At 48.2% G+C, this 18,046-nt stretch overlaps 3 protein-coding genes and 1 long non-coding RNA gene across 10 annotated transcripts in view; 1 reads left to right on the top strand and 3 right to left on the bottom strand.

Moving 5' to 3' along the window:
- The window catches only part of LOC119468269, a 4,084-nt gene extending 3,076 nt beyond the window's left edge, over positions 1-1,008 (bottom strand). The window contains exon 1 of the long non-coding RNA XR_005196926.1: positions 534-1,008. This is a non-coding gene — a long non-coding RNA (uncharacterized LOC119468269). The remainder of the gene's footprint in view (positions 1-533) is intronic.
- JOSD1 (Josephin domain containing 1) overlaps positions 1-5,364 on the top strand; it is a 14,041-nt gene extending 8,677 nt beyond the window's left edge. The window contains exons 2-4 of the mRNA XM_017509016.1: positions 1,812-1,940; positions 2,109-2,303; positions 3,230-5,364. Coding sequence (XP_017364505.1) covers positions 1,812-1,940; positions 2,109-2,303; positions 3,230-3,329 — 424 coding nt within the window. The 3' untranslated portion in view covers positions 3,330-5,364. The remainder of the gene's footprint in view (positions 1-1,811; positions 1,941-2,108; positions 2,304-3,229) is intronic.
- A 1,068-nt stretch (positions 5,365-6,432) lies between these two features.
- Positions 6,433-8,964, bottom strand: TOMM22 (translocase of outer mitochondrial membrane 22). The gene is made up of 4 exons (XM_017509018.2): positions 8,799-8,964; positions 8,453-8,571; positions 7,869-7,986; positions 6,433-7,156 (listed from the first exon to the last, which is right to left on the bottom strand). Exons 1-4 carry the CDS (start codon positions 8,913-8,915, stop codon positions 7,082-7,084), a joined length of 429 nt encoding a protein of 142 aa, XP_017364507.1. The 5' UTR covers positions 8,916-8,964; the 3' UTR covers positions 6,433-7,081.
- A 7,291-nt stretch (positions 8,965-16,255) lies between these two features.
- CBY1 (chibby family member 1, beta catenin antagonist) overlaps positions 16,256-18,046 on the bottom strand; it is a 27,474-nt gene continuing 25,683 nt past the window's right edge. For 5 of the 7 annotated variants that reach the window (XM_037731538.1, XM_017509006.2, XM_017509011.2 and 2 more), the window contains one exon: positions 16,256-16,944. In XM_037731538.1, coding sequence (XP_037587466.1) covers positions 16,867-16,944 — 78 coding nt within the window. In that variant the 3' untranslated portion in view covers positions 16,256-16,866. The remainder of the gene's footprint in view (positions 16,945-18,046) is intronic. The other 2 variants (XM_017509010.2, XM_017509012.2) reach the window with 1 other exon arrangement.

The raw sequence follows: 18,046 nt of genomic DNA, 5'->3' as shown, positions 1-18,046 counted from the left end.
CAATCTCCTTCTTTCGTGCCCAAGTGATTCTCCTGCCTCAGCCTCCTAAGTAGCTGGGATGACGGGCATGCACCACTATGCCTGGCTAATTTTTTGTATTTTTAGTAGAAACAGGGTTTCTCCATGTTGGTCAGGCTGGCTTTGAACTCCAAACCTCAGGTGATCCACTCACCTCGGCCTCCCAAAGTGCTGGGATTACAGGTGTGAGCCACTGCGCCCGGCCAGTTGCAGATTTCTTTGCTAGCTAGCCCTGGAGAAGAGCATATAGCCCTTTTAAGAGTCAGTTACTAATGTTTACATGGAAAGAGATGGGATAACAAAAATAAACACTTAGCATTTCAGCAAACATTCCTTGAGCATCTGTCATGTGCCAGGCACTCTTTAGGCCCTAGCAATGAGGTAACAGGATAGTCAGCGCCCCTGCTGTCAGTCTAGTGTAGAAAAACAGACCGATGAGAAACACGTCTGCTAGTGACAGAGGATTGTAGTTAAATCAAAAGGCTGATATGAGGTAGTGCCTGGGAGAAACTTACGGTTGGATGGCCAACAAAAGGCCTCTCCGGAGGTTGTAGTGAGCCAAGATCGCTCCTTTGCACTCCAGCCTGGGTGACAGCGCGAGACTTCATCTCAGAGGAAAAAAAAAAAAAACACTTGACAAGATTTCTTAAGTTTTGTAGAGTTAACATCCTTGGCCTAATGTCTTGATTCTTTTCTGGAGATGGCATCTAGTAGCCTCTTGAATATACACTTTATGCCCTGAGAACTCACCACATTTCCCTTTCTCCCCTTCACACGAAGGTCAAAGGTATGCCCTTTGAACCCTTCCTTCAAAATGGCCTTTCCTCGGCTCCAAGTTCATAAAAGTAAAATAATAGGATTAGAAATGCCTTCAGTATGGACCTTGTTTGAAATACAGACTGGCCAAAGAAACCGGAAGTAAATGGCTTCAAGCTGGGTGGGCAAACCAGTGCTGCAGCTGAGTTTTGTTTTCTTGGCACAAAATTTTTTCTTCAGTGTTGAGAAAAATTTGTTCATGTACTACGCATACACACACACACAGAATGCCTTAGGTGGGCCATGCGTTCCAGTTTAACATAGACCTCAGTACTTTGAGTATTTAATGATTAACGATTACCAAGTTTACAGGCCTTAAACAGAAAGCAGGAGTGACAGCAGTTACTATCCATGCAAATGAAAATATTGAATCCAGGCCGGGCGCAGTGGCTCAAGCCTGTAATCCCAGCACTTTGGGAGGCCGAGGCGGGTGGATCACGAGGTCAAGAGATCGAGACCATCCTGGTCAACACGGTGAAACCCCGTCTCTACTAAAAATACAAAAAATTAGCTGGGCATGGTGGCGCGTGCCTGTAATCCCAGCTACTCAGGAGGCTGAGGCAGGAGAATTGCCTGAACCCAGGAAGCGGAGGTTGCGGTGAGCCGAGATCGCGCCATTGCACTCCAGCCTGGGTAACAAGAGCGAAACTCTGTCCCAAAAAAAAAAAAAAAAAGAAAAAGAAAATATTGAATCCTATTTTCCAATATTTAAAAAAAAAAAGGCTTGCATGAGGCAGGAAGATCAGATCAGGAGGAGGACTGCAGAAAGGCTGCCGTAGGCAGCAGATTTCATAAGTGAGGCTCCTTCGTGGAATGCTTGCAAAATACTTAGGTAGAAGATGGTGACATTGCACTTGCATGTGGGGAAATTAACTTCAGGGGCAGTGATGTAAAGTGCTTTCTATCCCTGGCAGTGCAGGGCCAGGAGGGGTTAGCCCACCCAGCACGTCTCAGCCCTCCTCTTTTCACATTGGTAGGTTGTCTCCAAACACCATGGTGACACCTCACAAGAAGAGCATGCTGGGAAATGGCAACTACGATGTGAATGTCATTATGGCAGCACTTCAAACCAAAGGCTATGAAGCTGTTTGGTGGGACAAGCGCAGGTAATCTGAATCAGGCTTAACTTGGTGGAGAACAGCACGGTTGTGGTATAAGCTTTTAGTACTTGGGCTCGTGGCATGAGTGGGGAGGTAGCCAGTTGTGGTATTACAACCAGAGAACCTTGGGAAGTGGGCTGCCTCAGAGCCCATCCCCATTTCTCTCCTCTGCAGGGATGTCGGCGTCATTGCCCTCACTAACGTCATGGGCTTCATCATGAATCTGCCCTCCAGCCTATGCTGGGGTCCACTGAAGCTGCCCCTCAAAAGGCAGCACTGGATCTGTGTCCGAGAGGTGGGAGGAGCCTACTACAACCTCGACTCCAAACTCAAGATGCCCGAGTGGATTGGAGGCGAGAGTGAGCTCAGGTAATCGGCACCTGTTGTGGCCAAGGTGCTGGGCTCCTTCATTTCTTATGTTGGGGACACGGAGCTCATCTCTGGTTATTTGACAAAGGCAGTGAAATTCCTGTGTCCTTGGATTCTCTCCCTGCCTTACTTTAGAATCATAGAGTCTCAGACCTGACCTTAATCTTCGATGGTCCATCGGTACTTTTAAGTCCTTTTGGTAGGGAAGATGCACAGCCTGGGATACTGGCCTTCTGGTCTGGCGGGGCTGGCGTTGTAGCGTTCTCTCCATTGAAGACAACTGAGACAATGTAGTTGCCAGTTCATAGAAAGGAAGACATTAATTCAGGCCAGGGAGGACTGAATTTCCCTAGGACCAAAGAAGAACATTTATAAAAGTCCTTTAGAGGCTGGGCGTAGTGGCTCATGCTTGTAATCCCAACACTTTGGGAGGCCAAGGCAGGTGGATCACGAGGTCAGGAGATTGAGACCAGCCTGGGCAACGTGGTGAAACCCTGTCTAAAAATACAAAAATTAGCCAGGCATGATGTTGGGCACCTGTCTGTAATTCCAGCTACTCAGGAGGGTGAGGCAGGAGAATCACAGTGAGGATGTTGCAGTGAGCCAAGATCATGCCATTGCCCTCCAGTCCGGGAGATAAGAGTGAAACTCTGTCTCCAAAAAAAGAAAAAGTCCTTTATAGTACTTTGGGTACTGTTAGTCACAGAACCAGCCACTGTTGGCAGTAACTACAAAGATGAGCAAAAATTTAGGTTGGGATTTTAAGCAGACAGATTGGAGGGGTAACCAAATCTCCAAAACCAGATGACTACAGGAATGTTTTTAGGACCGCCAAGGGTATAGTGAGGTTTCTGGTGACTTTGTGGTCCTGAGACTGGAATTTGCAACTCACTAGCATTTTATTTTCTCTATTCCTTTTTCCATAGGAAGTTTCTAAAACATCATTTACGAGGAAAGAACTGTGAACTCCTCCTGGTGGTACCAGAGGAGGTAGAGGCCCATCAGAGTTGGAGGACTGATGTGTAACACAGTTCTGCCCAGCCTCCCTCTCAGCTCAGCCCCTTCAGTGTCTGTGATGTGCTGTGGCCTCTGCAGTGGGTCTGCCCCTGCTGCTTCCCTAAACGTCTCATCGGGTTTTCCCCTTCAGATCTGACAGTGCAATAGGACAGACATGTGGACTGTTGTAAGAACTACCCAGTGTTTTGTTCCTGGGCAAGGAAGGTAGGAGCTCTGTGCACTCAAGGCCAGCAGTTACAAACCCTTGTTTTGCTTAAGAGACAGAGGAGAAAGTGGAGTGGGGAGGGAATCCTAGCTGATTTTCCATTTTCTGTGAGGACTTGACACAGGTGTTCTGCTGAGTTGTCACTGCTGCTTGAGACTCACCTAGAGATGCTGCCTCCACTTTCCATCCTGTCTGGGTCTGAAGGTAACGCACACAAACCCCATGGGACTGGTTTGAAGACGCCAGAGCATAAAGATCTCTCAGGAAACCATGTCCCAAAACTCTGGCAGCGGTCCAGCAGGCTTCTCCAACCCTTCTCCCGAGGTGTAAGGGTGGTTTATGGCTATACATTGAGTTTTATAATGAAAAGTTCTCTAATATTCCACACTAATATTCTAGCGTGAGCTGAGTAAGATAGATACCTAACCAGGATGTGGCTAAAGCCAAACTGGGACAGCCATGCGGTGGCTCGCTTTCTTAGTGTCCCTACCACTTCACGACATTGATTTAGGAGGCTCTGGGACAAGAGAAGCCAAAAAGCAGTTTTCCCAGTTTAGTCACGCTGGCAAAATCAGAAAAAAAAAGTCTGCCTTTGACATCAAATTCCACTAATTTGGGGCAGAGTTGGGTGAGGAAAGTTTTATGAAGACAGGCTTCTCAGAGTAGGAGCAGCCAGAATTCAGTAGATGTTTTAGGCTCGGAGGCTGTCACTATAGTGCCAAGTTGGGTGGTTCTGTGCATTGTGGATGGAACAGGACCTGGGTTTGCCATCTTCCTGTCATTTTCTTTATATTAATCAGTGGAAGTTCAACCTGCCCCTACCTCTTGAAATAGTTGTAGGCCACTTTTCTCTTGTAACTTTGGAAAACAAAAGAGAAATAAGTATCATACCACACACGTGTCTCCAAAGTGGATGTGGTTGCCTCGAGGCAGGTGGGCAGGCAGGGGTGACCCACTGGCCCTCAGATCGATGGTCTTGGCAGGTACTAAGAGCTGCCCCACTGGCCAGACTTCTCTCCAGCAGCAAAGCCAGCCTGGGGCTTGCATGTTGATCCTGAGCAAGCTTAACGGGGTGAAGCTGAGGCGTTCTCCCCCTGTGACTGGAGTGCATGTTTACACCAGCACTTTTTCTGCACATGTATCTTCAATCCAACAAGGCCGTTTTTTTTTTAATGCTGAGTAACAGGCCACCAAGCGGCTACTTCATTGTGTCTTCTCAGCAACTGGCCGATCTCTTCTGCACCATTTTCTACAGCAGACCTGCTTGGCACCACAGGGAGCTCTTCCCGCCCTGCACAATGACATTCCAACCACCACCAGCCAGACGTTACAGCCAATCTTGCTGATTGTCACAAGCAGGACCTTGGGGCCACTGGCACTGTCAGAGATAGTAAGCCATTTCTTGGGAAGAGGAGGAAACTCCTCTCCACAAATCCGCTTGGGCCTGTGCAAATGGCACTTCAGAGTCCCCATGCACTTGGGAGTCCATGAGCCAATGGGATATGCAAAGACGCTTAAACATTTCAGGGCTGGTTTCTCTGTTCATATCCAATTCTGGTGCTTAGGAACAGGGACCCATGCTGATGCCCAAGGGCAAAAAGCCCCACTTTCTTCAAGGAAGTGAGCAGGCCTGACCCTGATGCCCAAGAAGGGGCAACCCTAGGCTTTTTTTTCTTGCTTTTATTCCTTTTTGTTGGCCTTGTGCTGGGTTTGTTTACAAAAGATGTATTTTGTTTAACCAAATATTAAAAATGGAAAACGTATGTCTTGTCTGCCTGAATTCTCTAATTGTACAAAGGAAGAAAAATAAACTTTAGTATGATCCTGTTTTAAAAGGAATTCATTGCCAGCATAAGTCATCTTTTAGAGACATACCTGCTTTGATTAAATCTTTATAACCTGAGAAATCCAGACAGGATCGTTGCTGAAATGGGATTTGGTTCAAAAGATGTCCCCAAGACATTTTTCAGTCTTATTTTATTAAAATTAAGCCTGACAATGTGAAGAATCCAGGTATCTACAAGTTTGTACCACACTGGGGACTCGTGTTTTTCCTTAGTTAAAACGTGAAAGACCATACATCTGCACAGAGGGCCTGGGCCCAGCTTCACCATCCTAAGTGCACAGCAGCAGCATTCTGTAGTTGCACTGCCTGGATTGGAATCCAGGTCTAGCACTTAACTTTGCAGCCTGAGCAATTACCTTTCTGTGGCTGTCTCTTCTGTAAAATGGGGATACCATCTCCTAAATTGTCTAGTGTTGACTGATCTGATAACTCACATAAAAGGCTTGCTCTGGCTGAGCATGGTGGCTGACACCTGTAATCCCAACACTTTTGAGATGCCAGAGGTGGGTGGATGGCTAGAGCTCAGGAGTTCAAGACCAGCCTGGGAAACATGGTGAAACCCTGACTCTACCAAAAATACAAGAAACTAGCTGGGCATGGTGGCATGTTCCTGTAGTCCTAGCTACCCAGGAGGCTGAGTTGAGAGGATCACCTGAGCCTGGGAGATAGAGGTTGTAGTGAACCCAGATGACACCACTTTGTTCCAGTGAGACCTGGTCTCAGGCAAAAAAAAAAAAATCTGTCCCAATTCTGCAGAAATAAATGTTATTCTCTACAAATGCTTTATAATTAGTGTCATTATAGACTGAAGAAGTACATGGACCCAATCTTTTATTTTAGGCTGATGGATCTCAAAGTGACTGCCTAAATTCAGGATAAAGATTGCTATGAAATACTTGGCTAAAAATGATTTTTTTCACTTTTGGAAACAATCTGGGCCTATGGGGTAAGTACTAAGATGGAGGTCCTGCTGGTTTAGGTGAGAGGAAATGTGAGGGACAGTATGTGTCTCTGACTCTGGTCTCATTTCAAGGTACTTTTCACAAGCACATGGATGACACTTTCAGTTGGAATCATTTTTAATATTTAAATACAAAAAGTGAGCATTAACTTCTGGTTTTTTAAACCCACACACCCAGGTCTAACAGCCAAAATACGCAGAGAAAATTAGCCCCTGCCCTGTCTTCCATAGTCCCCATTCTGTGGCTGAAGCTGCAGCCTCCCTCCTCTTATCCATGGGAATTCATAGTGGCCACTTTACACTACAGGTGTAATGCATTTTGTCTGTTTCGCATTGTGTACATGTCCCTCCCCAATAGCTCTATTCTTAAAAAAAAAAAAAAAAAAAGCAGTCATTAATAGTCAGGGGCACATCCCTCCCACTGGCATCGGTTCCTACCCCACAAGGGGAAAGTGAGATCTTCCAGTTAGGAGCAATTTGGTGAAAGGAGTGGGGTGGCCAGAGCTGGAATAACCATCTGCGTGGCTGCACTCTGATATCAGAGTGAAGACAGAAGCAAGTCAGGAAAGCATGGAGGGCACAGTTGCAAGTTGAGTCTTTCCATGAGACAATGTGGGGAGAATTCTCTCCCCCAGGTTTAGATAGATCAATGTGCCAAAGTTTAAAAAAAAAATTCAAATAATCAGCAGTTCAAACACTACTGAATTTCAAATTTCTCCCACCAAGACAGCTCAAAGAGCAGTAACAATTTAGATCTTTCCAGGAAGTGAAGGTAGAGCCCCTGGCATTCCTCCTGAGAGCCCTGTGTTAGGCCCTAGAAGTATCTGGAAAAGAAAAGGAGTGGTATAAGGCATCATACAGGCCTTGAGATGTTATTCTCACCGTCAGGCACCTGAAACAGCATGGACACGATCCCAGTCCCCACCACACATTAACTGTTGGTCAACCCAGGTTCGAGAACAGGAGTTCCCAATCCCTGGGCCATGGACTGGCACTGGTCCATGGCCTGTTAGGAGCTGGGCCACACAGCAGGAGGTGAACAGCAGGAGGTGAGCAGCAGGCAAGTGAGGGAAGCTTCATCTGTGTTTACAGCTGTTCCCCATTGCTCACATGACCACCTGAGCTCTGCCTCCTGTCAGATCAGCAGGATTAGATTCGCACAGGAGCACAAACCTTTGTGAACAGTGTATGAGAGGGATCTGGGTGGTATGCTCCTTTTGAGAATCTAATGCCTGATGATCTGTCACTGGCTCCCATCACCCCCAGACAAGACTGTCTAGTTGCAGTAAAACAAGCTTAGGGCTCCCGCTGAGTCTACATTGTGGGGTTACTCATTATATATTACAACGTAATAATAATAGAAATTCAGTGCACAATAAATGTGATGCACTTGAATCATCCGGAAAACATCTCCCCTACCCCCACCATCCATGGAAAAACTGTTGTCCGTGAAACCAGCGACTGGTTTCATGGAAGACAATTAGAGAAATAACTTGCGTCTCCACCAATGGCAAAATGCCCAGGCTCTGGGCTCACCTGCCGCTGCTGCAGTTGCTGCTGTTGCTCCATTTGCAACTTCTCAGTTTCAAAGACAACGGGAAGAACGAGGATCATAAAGGAAGTGGTCCCAATCCACAAGGCTGCCCTGGAAAACCTGCAGAGGAAAACCCCCAGAGGGTTTTCAAAGAGATTCATGCTTCGAAGAGCATGAAGACACGCAAACAAAACAGGGGAAAACTACCCAATAACCAAACCTCTCACATTACATATGCCAATGTTTTTGGTAAACGTATTCTACCCACTCCTTGAACCATACTCCTACCAGAGACGGAAGGGGCAGCTGTGGTAGCTGTATCATTTAGTGATGGCGGTTTTAACAATCTCCTTCGTTCTTACAAAGCTCCTTATTAATTATCTCCAACAATCTGAAATAACCCCCACAACGCCCCTGCCAGTTAAGAATCCCCATTTTACAGAAGAGGAAACTGAGATTCAGAAAGGTTAGGGTACAACAAGTCCAAGGTCACTCAGCCCAGGTCTCCTGCTTCCAAACCCCGTGTTCTTTCACAGCACCGCGGTCACCCCATGCACGTACCCAATGCCTTTGCCTCATTCCTTACCTGTACATTTTTTGAGCCACAAAGAGGGAGAGATCAAAAGTGGCTCCCGCCGCGGACCGTACCCTCTCCGGAAACATCTCTGTCAGGCCCCATAATCTCTCCGACAGGGTCTCATCTAGCTGTGGTGGAGGAGGCACGGGTCTTACAAGAAAAAGCGGCATCCATTCCCGGCCCCGCTGCGGCGCTGGGAGCCGTCGAGCCCACTGGAGCTAGGGCACCCCCGGGCCCAGCGGGGCCCCTAACCCCGCCTCCCAGAAAAGCAGCTTCGCTGGGATCCCGTACCACGCGGATCCCACACCAACGAGCAGGACCGCTTCCCGCCCCGCACCCCGCGAGCCCCTAGTACCTCGTCGTCGTCGTCCTCCTCCAGCTCCTCCTCAGTCTTCTCTGCGTCGCCTTTCGGGAGCAATTCGTCCGGGGACTGAGGTTCCCCTGCCCCGGCAGCAGCGACGGCAGCAGCCATGGCTGTAGGGTACACCGGAAGCGGAAAGGAGGAGGCGAGCGCAGCCGAACGGCGGACAGAGCCGCTCTTCCGGGAGCCGAGGCGCGAGCCGGGAGAGAGCGGCGCCCTCTAGCTCCAGGTCTTCCAGAGCCCGCAGCCGGTCCGGCAGCCTTGGCCTTACCCGGGCGTCCGGGCTTCAGTGGGCATTAGCAGCAGCTAGGAGGCCTGTGAGAGGTTCCGGGGTGCCACCGCAGTCATTCTGTTCCGCGGGTTTAGGGTGAGCCCAGAAACTGCTTGCTTTTTTCTTTTTTTCAAATGAGTTGATTCAATTCCAGATGATAAGAGTTTAGGGTAGAACAAAGATCAAAGGGCTGACTCCGGCAAGACTCTGGGCTGGTTTTACTTGCTGAGCGAAACAACTTGAAGAGATGATGAGCCACTGTATTTTCTTTTCCTTTTTTTTTTTTTTTTTTTTTTCTTTCTGAGACGGGAATCGCTCTGTCGCCCAGGCTGGAGGGCAATGGCGCAGTCTCGGCTCACTGCAACCTCCGCCGCCCGTGTTCAAGCGATTCTCTGGCCTCAGCCATCCCAGTAGCTGGGATTGCAGGTGCCGGCCACCACGCCCGGCTAATTTTTGTATTTTAGTAGAGACAGGGTTTTGCCATGTTGGCCAGGCTGGTATGGAACTCCTGACCTCGTGAGCCACTGCGCTCGGCCTCGTATTTTCTTTTAAAGTTTATTCTTAAATGTACAACAGGCTACAAGACAACACTTTATTCTAGTATAGGATTTTTTTTTTTTTTTTTTTTTAGACAAAGTCTCGCTTTGTCACCCAGGCTGGAGTGCAGTGATATGATCTCAGCTCACTGCAACCTCCACCTCCCTGGTTCAAAGATGTGGCCAGGAATCCTGATGTTTAAACACGAATGGAGTCAGGGCCCCATCACCGCAGGCACAAAAAACAGTGGAACAGCTCGCTTTTGACAGATTATTTAGCTTTTTTTTTTTTTTCTTTCCTGGAGTGCAGTGGCTTGACCTCTGCTCACTGCAACCTCTGCCTCTGCCTCCCAGTTTCAAGCAATCATCCCATCTCAGCCTCCCAAGTAGCTGGGACCACAGGTGAGTGCCACCACCACGCCCAGCTAATTTATATATAAATACAGATAATTCATGTTTATTTTTTAGATGTGGAATCTCACTCTATCAACCAGGCTGGAGTGCAGTGTGCAATTTCGGCTCACTGCAACCTCCACCTCCTAGGTTGAAGCAATTCTTCTGCCTCAGCGTCCCAAGTAGCTGGGATTACAGGCAGACACCACTATGCCTCACTAATTTTTTATTATTTTTAGTAGAGACAGGATTTCACCATGTTGGCCCAGCTGGTTTTGAACTCCTGACCTCAAGTGATCCACCCGTCTCAGCCTCCCAAAGTGCTAGGATTACAGGCGTGAGCTACTGCGCCTGGTCTATACATATGTATATATTACATATACTGTATATATATATTGTGTGTGTGTATATACATATGTATATATAAAAAGACAGGGTTTCACCATGTTGCCTAGGCTGGACTCGAACTCCGGGGCTCAAGCAATCCACCTGCCTCAGCCTCCCCAAGTCCTCGGATTAGAGGCCTGAGCCACTGTGCCTCTCCTTGTCAGATTTCTTTTCTTTTTTTTTTTTTTCTTTTGAGACAGAGGCTCACTCTGTCACCCAGGCTGGACTGCAATGATATGATCTCGGCTCACTGCAGCCTCCACCTCCCAGGTTCCAGCAATTCTCCTCCCTCAGCCTCCCGAGTAGCTGGGACTACAGGTGCCCGCCACCACACCTGGCTAATTTTTGTATTTTTAGTAGAGACAGGGTTTCACCATATTGGCCAGGCTGGTCTCGAACTCCTGACCTTGTGATCTGCCCACCTCGGCCTCCCAAAGTGCTGGGATTTACAGACATGAGCCATCGCACCTGGCTGCCAGATTTCTTAATTTTGCCTGTGACCAGGACCAAAGCTTTATCTTCCTTGCCCATTTCTTTGGCCTGCTTCTTGGACTGTTTTAGGGGCTTCTCTGCCACCTTCATGGACAGGGCACCTGCAGCCCCTTCCCCAGACCCTGCCTGGAAACCTGCATTTTAACAAGGCACCCTGGAGTCACACTTTGGGAAACACTAATCCAGTTTCAGTCTCCTGAGCCATATGTTAATTGGTGAGAATAAATTAGTGTCTTGGAGAATAAATTAGTGGTTTGGGAAGACATCGAGTAAATCTTCGCAATGTACCAAACAAAGGCTAGAGTGACCACTCTAACAAAGGTTAGAGTACCAGGCGCTCTGGTGCCTGTGGGTGTGGGTGGGTGCAGTGTGTCTTCATTTAATCTCCACAGCAACTCACTGTGGTAGGCACTGTTATCCCCAATTTAGAAATGAGGAAACTAAGGCATTGTACATAGATTTCTAGTAAATAGGTGAGCTGGTCAGAAAGTACGCAGATATAAAAATTTTTTTTTTTTTTTTTTTTTTTTTTTTTGAGACGGAGTCTTGCTCTGTCTCCCAGGCTGGAGTGCAGTGGCATGATCTCAGCTCACTGCAACCTCCTGGGCTCAAGCGATTCTCCTGCCTCAGCCTCCCAAGTAGCTGGGACTACAGGTGTGTGCCATCATGCCTGGCTAATTTTTTTGTATTTTTAGTAGAGACGGGGTTTCACTACGTTGGCCAGACTGATCTCAAACTCCTGACCTCAGGTGATCCACTGGCCTAGGCCTCCCAAAGTGCAGTGACTCCAAATGGAAAGTAATTAGCAATGTTAATGTGGAGAATTTTTAGGAAAACCAATGAATGTTGTTTATATTCGTAAGAGCAACACATGATTTTTTTAAAAAGCCTGTTTAAGGATGAAGAGCTCCTTCAACAATTACAGAATTTCCAAGGGATAAGAAAAAATATTGGAAATCATGCAATGCAGAGTATTCAAAACTGGGAGGAGATGAGATGATCTAGAAAAGGCAGAGTGTGGCCAGGCGTGTTGGCTCACGCCTGTAATCCCAGCACTTTGTGAGGGTGGGGCAGGCGGATCACTTGAGGTCAGGAGGTTGACACCAGCCTGACCAATATGGTGAAACCCCCATCTCTACTAAAAGTACAAAAACTAGCCAGGCTTGGTGGCAGGCACCTGTAATCCCAGCTACTCAGGAGGCCCAGGCAGGAGAATCTCTTGAACCAGGAGGCGGAGGTGTTTGCAGTGAGCCGATATTGCGCCACTGCACTCCAGCCTGGGCAGCAGAGTGAGACTCCATTAAAAAAAAAAAAAAAAGAATAGGCAGAGTGAGAACAGAAGACACAGCCCTATGGAATCAGACATTTAAAGGCTGGAGAGAGAGGAAAACCAGAGGGCTGAGGCATTGCTGAAGGCTTCCAGAGGAAGGCTCAGCAGCAGAGAGGGCATGTGAGACTCGCCAGGATGGCAGAGGTCGCAGCAGTGGACAAGGGTGTCAGCAAGCTCTTAGGGGTTGGGGCATGGGTCCCTTGGAGAATCCTATGAAAGCTGTAAGCCCCTCCCATTAAAAAGTGCACAGTTCCCCTTGCAAGGACTCAAACTCAGACTTCCTCCGATTATTGCTTCTCATCCCACTTGCCCTCATTCCCACCCTCTTGTCCACAGAACCTTTATTCTTTTTTTTTTTTGATATGGGAGGCTTGCGCCGTTGCCCAGGCTGGAGGGCAGTGGCACGGTCTCAGCTCCCTGCAACCTCTGCCTCCTGGGTTCACATGATTCTTCTGCCTCAGCCTCCCTAGTAGCTGAGATTAGGTGCCCACCACCACACCAGGCTAATTTTTGTATTTTTAGTAGAGACAGGGTTTCACCATGTTGGCCAGGCTGGTCTCCAGCTCCTGACTTCAGGCGATCCTCCCATCTCTGCCTCCCAAAGTGCTGGGATTACAGGCATGAGGCACCGTGCCAGGACCTTTTTTAAACTTTTGCTCTTTTGCCCACGCTGGAGTGCAGTGGTGTGATCTCAGCTTATTGCAACCTCTGTCTCCCGGATTCAAGCCACTCTCCTGCTTCAGCCTCCGGAGTAGCTGGGATTACTGGCACCTGCCACCACACCCGGCTAGTTTTTTTATTTTTAGTAGCGACGGGGTTTCACCACTTTGGCTCGGCTGGTCTCAAACTCCTGACCTTGTGATCCGCCTGCCTCAGCCTCCCAGAGTGCTAGGATTACAGGCATGAGCCACATCACCCGACCCTTAAAAAATTTTTTTTAACAAGACAGTGTCTTGCCCTGTCACACAGGCTGGAGAATAGAGTGGTACAGTCTTGGCTCACTGAAGCCTCAATCTCCCAGGTTAAGGGATCTTCCCACCTCCGCCTCCAAAGTAGCTGGGGTCACAGTTGTGTGTCACCACGCCTGGCTAACTTAAATTTTTTTTTTGTAGAGATGGTGTCTCAGAATGTTGCCCTGGCTGGTCTCAAACCCCTGGGCTCACCCAATCCTTCCTTGGCCTCCTGAAGGGCCGGGATTACAGGCATGTGCCACTGCGCCTGGCCAATAAAGTCTTTGAGGATGAAGAATTTCAGCCAGAACCTGAAGGATATATCTGGCTCTATTTAGATTTGAAAGTATATAATGTCTCAAGAAAAACAAAACGCCTCACTGAAGGAAACAAGGTTAGTGTGGTGATTCGTGATTTTATTTTCTTTTTCTCCTAAAGACTTTCATTAATAGGAGTGTCCTTGATTCGTACCCCAATCCATCAGCAAACACTGGTAGGCTCCACCTTCAAGTCTTATCTAGAATCAGACCACCTCACCTCATCTACTGTGGCCTCCTTGGGCCGGGCCTAGCCTCTTTCAGTCTGTTCTCACCACACAGCCACCAGAGGGATCCTTTTATTTTTATTGATTGCTTGATTGATATGGGGTCTCTTGTCAGCAGGCTGGAGTGCAATGGCACGATCTCACCTCACTGCAACCTCTGCCTCCTAAGTAGTGGGGACCACAGGCACAAGCCACCATGCCGTTATTTTTTTTTTGTATTTTTGGTAGAGACGAGGTTTCACCATATTGTCCAGGATGGTCTTGAACTCCTAAACTGAAGCAATCTACCCACCTCAGCCTCCCACAGTGCTGGGATTACAGGTGTGAATCACCACACACAGCGCCTTTTCAAACCGCAGTTGGATCAGCATTTTTCTGCTCATAACAACGGCTTTTGCTTCCCTGCTCACTCAAAATAAATTCCTTCTTCACTGCAGAGCTTCCCCTCCTACCACAGGTTGTTTAGGTCCCAATGGTGGTGATGGTAGGGACCCACAACCACTGTGACAACCAAATATGCCCACGATGCCCAGGGTTTCAGTCCCGGCTCCACCCCTTCCACTGCTGGGTTGGTTTCTTCATCTAAAAAACGGGGATGGGGACAACAAACTTGAAAAACTGTCCTGAGAATGAGGTGTCCAGCATCGGGAGTACTTAACAAAGGGTCCCCAATGATAACCAGCTGAGGCATAAGCAAACTCCATTGCTCCTATTATCTGCATCTGAAGATTTACACCTGTGATGTATGTGGATCCTTTTCCAATTTCTTCTGTAGTAAACATTCTCTCTTGTATCAGAAAGTAAGGTTATGGGTTGGAGCTATAAATAGGCCCTTTGATCCATCCCCCACGTAGAGGGCTTTGCCGGTGGTAAGCATGGACTGCAGACAGCAGCTCCCTCTGAGGCTGCCCCTAGCTCCTTTCTTTCACAGTGGGCTGTGACTCAGGCTCCAACTTCCACTGTGTGGTCCTCGATCAGTGTCTGAATCTCCCAGAGTTTGTCTCCTTCTCTGCAGACAGATATGCTGATAGACCCTGCCACACAGGGCTGAGCTGAAGGGAAAATGAGACAGTGCAAGCAAAGGAGCCTGGTGCCAGGCACGTACCAGGCATTCAGCAGTGGCGAACCATGGTAGCCTGCCCCCAGTCTAACGCCCTGGGCTCCATGCCCCCACCCCCTCAGTTCCTTCCCACTTGACTTCAGGAGCTGGATTCTCTCCTCCTGCCAGAGAAGTCCAGCTCACACTGCCTAAGGCACAAATTCTCACACCAACAACTAGGTCCCTGCCAGGTCCTGGCCAGTCCCAACTCCATGAAGCAGGAGGGCAGGTAAATTTGAGCAGAGACTGTTTCTGTTTGGCATTAGCCTCTGCCAATTGCCCAGGAAAGCTGGAATGCTCTTCAGCAAGCATGACATTTCCTCACATCCTAAACACTTTTTTTTTTTTTTGAGATGGAGTCTTGCTCTGTCACCCAGGCTAGAGTGCAGTGGCACGATCTTGCAACCTCCATCTCCCAGGTTCAAGTGATTCTTCTGCCTCAGCCTCCCAAGTAGCTGAGACTACAGGCATGTGCCACCATGCCCAGCTAATTTTCTTTTGTATTTTTAGTAGAGACGGGGTTTCACCATATGGGCCAGGCTGGTCTCAAACTCCTGACCTCAGACGATCCACCTGCCTTGGCCTTCCAAAGTGCTGTGATTACAGGTGTGAGCCACTGCGCCCGGCCAATTCTGTCTTTGGATGGAGCAACAGAAGCTTAGACTATAGGCTCCATTTTTTTTTTTTTTTAAACAGGATCTTGTTCTGTCACCCAGGCTGGAGTGCAGTGGAGCAATCACAGCTCACTGCAGCCTCGACCTCCTTGGGCTCAAGTGATCCTCCCATCTCAGCCTCCTGAGAGGCTGGGACTATGGGTGTGCACCACCATGATTTTTTGTATTTTGTTTTACTATTGCCAGGTCTTGAACTCCTGAGCTAAAGCAATCAGCCACCTCAGCCTCTCAAAGTGCTGGGATTACAAGTGTGAGTCACCACACCTGGCCAGGTTCCATTTAATTCTTTTTTTTCTTTTTTGAGACAGAGTCTCACTCTGTCACCACGCTGGAGTGCAGTGGTGCGACCTCGGCTCACTGCAACCTCTGCCTCCTTGGTTCAAGCGATTCTCCTGCCTCAGCCTCCTGAGTAGCTGGAACTACAGGTGCCCGCCACCATGTCCAGCTAATTTTTGTTATTTTTACTAGAGACAGAGTTTCACTACGTTGGCCAGGATGGTCTCAATCTCCTGACCTCATGATCTACCCACCTCGGCCTCCCAAAGTGCTGGGATTACAGGTGCTCGCCACTGCGCCCAGCCTAATTTTTGTATTTTTAGTAGAGATGAGGTTTCACTCTATTGGCCAGGCTGGTCTTGAACTCCTGACCTCAGGTGATCCACCCACCTCGGCCTCCCAAAGTGCTGGGATTACAGGTGTGAGCCACCGCGCCTGACCAGCTCCATTTACTTCTTGAGGAGCTCATGCTTCTCTTTTTAGTCACTTTGGTCACAGAGAGATCATTTAAGATCATTTAATAAAAAAGTAGTGCAAACAGGAAAGTAGCATAAAACATAGTGTTGCTGAGGAAGGCTGGTGCTTGCTGTTGAGAAGCAAAGGCCAGAGGAGGCTGGGTGTGAGGGAGGACGATTCTTTAAAGGCAGGAAGAGAGAGGGCTGCCTTTAAGAGCCAGGAGAGCCTCTCATTTATGACCCCCAACATAGAGCTCTGTAGAACTGCTGCCACACCCTAAACACCGACGTAAGGGGGTGAGAGGATGAACTCCAGCCACTTCTCCCAACAGAGCTATTCTGGGACATGTGTGTTTGCAAGCTTATGTGCATGGAGAGCACCCAAAAGCTCTTCAGCAGACCCAGACCTCCACGCAGTCTGGTTTTCAGACTGGCATCCGCAGACAGTGCATGTGAAGCGCCTTCTCATTACTGCCCCCATCTGGAATCTTGGTCTTCTCCATTCCATCTCACCTTCGATTGCCAACCCAAGGGTGCCAGTGCCTGTGGGTCCCATTATATGATACTCTCTCCCAGGACCAAATCATTAGTCTGACCGAAAAAAAAAAAAAGCACTTAGCCACATCCTACTCCGTAATGAATGGCTCTGGGGTCTTCATTTTCTCTTCCGGCTGATCCTCAGTTCATCCAGTTCCTTCTCCATTAATTGGGATTCAGCAGTGGACTCTGAGAGCTGAAAGTAAAGCAGCAGCTGTTAGAAGGCAGGACATTTCTAGGAGATGTTTCAGGTTTGCAAGGCCGGCCCTACACGCGGAGGAAAGGCCCCTGGCACTTCTCTGATGCTGCTGGCCTCCATCATGATGGGAAGCCCTCTGTACCTGGGTAGAATGCAAGCATCTGATGACCCAGGACCACAAGTACTTGAAGAATATTCACAGTGCACTCTGTCAACACGCTGTCACCCACGAGCACGTGGCACTCCCTGCATGAAGGTGAGCAAGTCTCAGAGGATGTCAAAGTCAGATACTGTTGATTCTAAGGCTAAGGGATTAGAGTTTAAGTTGCTTCTAAGCTGTAGCTCCCATAATGGGGATTAGGGGGAAAAATGCTTGAAAAAGAATGCCACTTTCCTCCTTAGGGTTGTTTGTTTGTTTTTTGTTTTCATTTTTTGAGACGGGGTCTTGCTCTATCGCCCAGGTTGGCTGCTTTTCTTGTACTAACTCACTATGAGGTACATACTACAATTATGCTCATTTTTAAAAAACCATCCAAGCCAGGCACAGTGGCTCATACCTGTAATCTCAGCACTTTGGGAGGCTGAGGCAGGCGGATCACTTGAGGTCAGGAATTTCAGACCAGCCTGACCAACATGGTGAAACCCCTTCTCTACTAAAAATGCAAAAATTAAATAGGCGTGGTGGCGGGAGCCTGTAATCCCAGTTACTCGGGAGGACAAGACAGAAGAATCACTTGAATCTAAGAGGCACAGGTTGCAGTGAGCAGAGATCATGCCACTGCATTCCAGCCTGGGCTACAGAGCAAGACTTTGTCTCAAAAAAATAAATAAATACAAGTAAAAATTATCTCAGCTCACTGCAACCTCTGCCTATCAGGTTCAAGCGATTCTCCTGCCTTAGCCTCCCGAGTAGCTGGGATTATAGGTGCATGCCACCACACCCGGCTAATTTTTGTATTTTTAGTAGAGACGGAGTTTCACTATGTTGGTCAGGCTGGTCTTAAACTCTTGACCTCATGATCCACCCGCCTCAGCCTCCCAAAGTGCTGGGATTATAGACATGAGCCACCGCACCCAACCTAGTCCTTTTTTTTTTTTT

This window comes from Cebus imitator, unplaced genomic scaffold (assembly GCF_001604975.1).
Source record: "Cebus imitator isolate Cc_AM_T3 unplaced genomic scaffold, Cebus_imitator-1.0 Scaffold404, whole genome shotgun sequence".
Classification (NCBI taxonomy): domain Eukaryota; kingdom Metazoa; phylum Chordata; class Mammalia; order Primates; family Cebidae; genus Cebus; species Cebus imitator.
This window is presented reverse-complemented; position numbering and strand designations above follow the sequence as displayed.

Bases quoted from the DNA above. Each gene is read 5' to 3' on its own strand.
- TOMM22 (XM_017509018.2), bottom strand. From the start codon at position 8,915: ATGGCTGCTGCCGTCGCTGCTGCCGGGGCAGGGGAACCTCAGTCCCCG. The intron at 7,987-8,452 runs GTAAGGAATGAG...TTTCCTCTGCAG, and splicing joins GTGGCTCAAAAAATGTACAG to GTTTTCCAGGGCAGCCTTGT. The intron at 7,157-7,868 runs GTGAGCCCAGAG...TTTCTTTTCCAG, and splicing joins AGCAACTGCAGCAGCGGCAG to ATACTTCTAGGGCCTAACAC.